This window comes from Mandrillus leucophaeus, unplaced genomic scaffold (assembly GCF_000951045.1).
Source record: "Mandrillus leucophaeus isolate KB7577 unplaced genomic scaffold, Mleu.le_1.0 Scaffold154, whole genome shotgun sequence".
NCBI classification, from domain to species: domain Eukaryota; kingdom Metazoa; phylum Chordata; class Mammalia; order Primates; family Cercopithecidae; genus Mandrillus; species Mandrillus leucophaeus.
This window is the reverse complement of record NW_012101521.1, coordinates 390,033-392,252: the sequence shown is the minus strand read 5'-3', so window position 1 is coordinate 392,252 and position 2,220 is coordinate 390,033. Positions and strand designations below refer to the sequence as shown.

Below are 2,220 nucleotides of genomic sequence, written 5' to 3'. Positions count from 1 at the left end.
GAGTGCAATGTCACGATCTCAGCTCACTGCAACCTCTGCCTCCCGGGTTCAAGCAATTCTCCTGCCTCAGCCTCCCGAGTAGCTGGGATTACAGGAGCATGCCACCACACCCAGCTAATTTTTGTATTTTTAGTAGAGACGGGGTTTCACCATGTTAGGCTGTTCTCGAACTCCTGACCTTGTGATCCGCCCGCCTTGGCCTCCCAAAGTGCTACGATTACAGGGGTGAGCCACCGCGCCCGGCCCACATTTTGGTAGTTTTTAAAAGCTTCCAAGTCGATCTTATGTGCAGCCAGGCCTGACAACCCCTGAGTTAAGATATCAGAGAAGGACACCTATGCCAGGGTCCTAAAATGCTTCCTCTCACTGTGTCATCGAAGAGCCTCGGAGAGGCTGTGTGGTTATCTGTCAGATGGGGAAACTGAGGCTTTGAGTTTAGACACAACTCCTCTCAGCCTCACATATCCTGGGAGGCAGACCCTGGGTTGCTGAGGGTAGGTTAGGTTTAAGTGGTTTCATTTCTCTCCCTTTCCTTTTCTTCAAAGTCCCCAGCTCTGAACTAAACACGTGCTACATCTTCAGGTATTTACACCAGAGAGCTCTCCCGGGATGGAAAGCTTCTAGCTCCACCCCCTCTTCCCTTTTTAAGGTGGGGAAAACGAGGCCCAGAGAGGGCCCTGGTGATCCAGGGAGGCAGAGACAGACCTCGGCCCCCACACATTCCTTGACATCCCACTACCCTTCAGTCTGGGGGCTGCTCTGAGGCGGGGCTGCTCTTTTACCTGGCATTGCTAACAACAGCCATTCATTATCCCTCCTGGGGCATCTCCGCTCTTCCCTAAACGCCCTCACATAGCTATTAGGGCCTTGAGCAGCCTCTTATCTGCCCCATAAAAGGGATGGGGAGGTGTTAATTATCCCTGTTTTATAGATGAAGAAACAGAGGCTCAGGTGAGGTCACAAGCCTAACGCAGGCTCCCCCAGTGAAGAGGCAGTAGAGCTGGGACCGGCACCTGGGTGTCTTCCCCCAGCCTGGGGCTCCTTCCACCCCGGTAATGCTGTGTTTAAGGTAGGCTCTCCCCACTGGGCAGTTCTCCTTTTGGTAAGGGGAAAGGAAATGTCCTTTCTTAAGGTTACTTGGCCTGGGCTGCTGAGCTGGTGTGTGGGCTGGGGGGAGTAACAGCTTCCAGCTCCGTAAAGGTAACTCAGATCTCTGCACCAGGTTTTCAAGTTCAGCTTCAAGCAACGAAGTGAAATATGAGAAGAGTGCCGAGCTGAGCGGCGAGTTTCCTAAGGAACCGAGAGAAAAGGTAAGGAGTGGCTATGTGGCACATCTCTCATTAACCAGCAGGCAGTTATAGCTGCGGGGGAGCCTCCATGATCTTCTAGACCCCGGGAAGACTCAGAAACGTGTCATGCACACGATAAAACATTTTTTCTTCTAATGTTGGGACTATGAAGTCCCTTCTGGCATGAAGAGTGGTGACTCCCTACTCCCAGGTGTTAAATGCTGTTTACAAATGTATCAGGCGTTTTTTTTCTTTGCAAATAGGCAGAGGGGCACGTCTTTCTTATATAGGAGTGCCTGCCTTATTAAAATACTAAAATTTAGGTTTAAGATGTTAATAGAAACTCCTTCAAGGTCCTTCATAATGGTTCTTCCTGCCTTCCCCCTACTTCCCACCTAGCCATGGAAGGAAGAAGTAGGTGGCTGGGCACATTGGCTCACATCTGTAATCCCAGCACTTTGGGAGGCTGAGGTGTGGTGGGAGGATTGCTTGAGCCCACAAGTTTGAGACCAGCCTGGGCAACATAGTGAGACTCTTATCTCTAAAAGAAAAAATTTTGTTTTGAAATTAGCCAGATGTGGTTGTGTATACCTTATAGTTCTAGTTACTCCAGAGGCTGAGGCAGGAGGATGGCTTGAGTCCAGGACTTTGAGGCTGCAGTGAGCCATGATCACACCACTGCACTCCAGCCTGGGCGACAGAGTGAGACCTGTCTCTAAAAAAATAAAAATATAGGCCGGGCGCGGTGGCTCACACCTGTAATCCCAGCACTTTGGGAGGCCAGGGTGGGCGGATCACAAGGTCAGGAGATCAAGACCATCCTGGCTAACACAGTGAAACCCCGTCTCTACTAAAAACACAAAAAAATTAGCTGGGCATGGTGGTGGGCACCTGTAGTCCCAGCTACTTGGGAGGCTGAGGCAGGAGAATG

General features: G+C 50.8%; 1 protein-coding gene across 1 annotated transcript in view; it reads left to right on the top strand.

Moving 5' to 3' along the window:
- The window catches only part of KIAA1671 (KIAA1671 ortholog), a 198,669-nt gene that overhangs the window by 8,805 nt on the left and 187,644 nt on the right, over window positions 1–2,220 (top strand). The window contains exon 2 of the mRNA XM_011975337.1: window positions 1,223–1,310. Coding sequence (XP_011830727.1) covers window positions 1,223–1,310 — 88 coding nt within the window. The remainder of the gene's footprint in view (window positions 1–1,222; window positions 1,311–2,220) is intronic.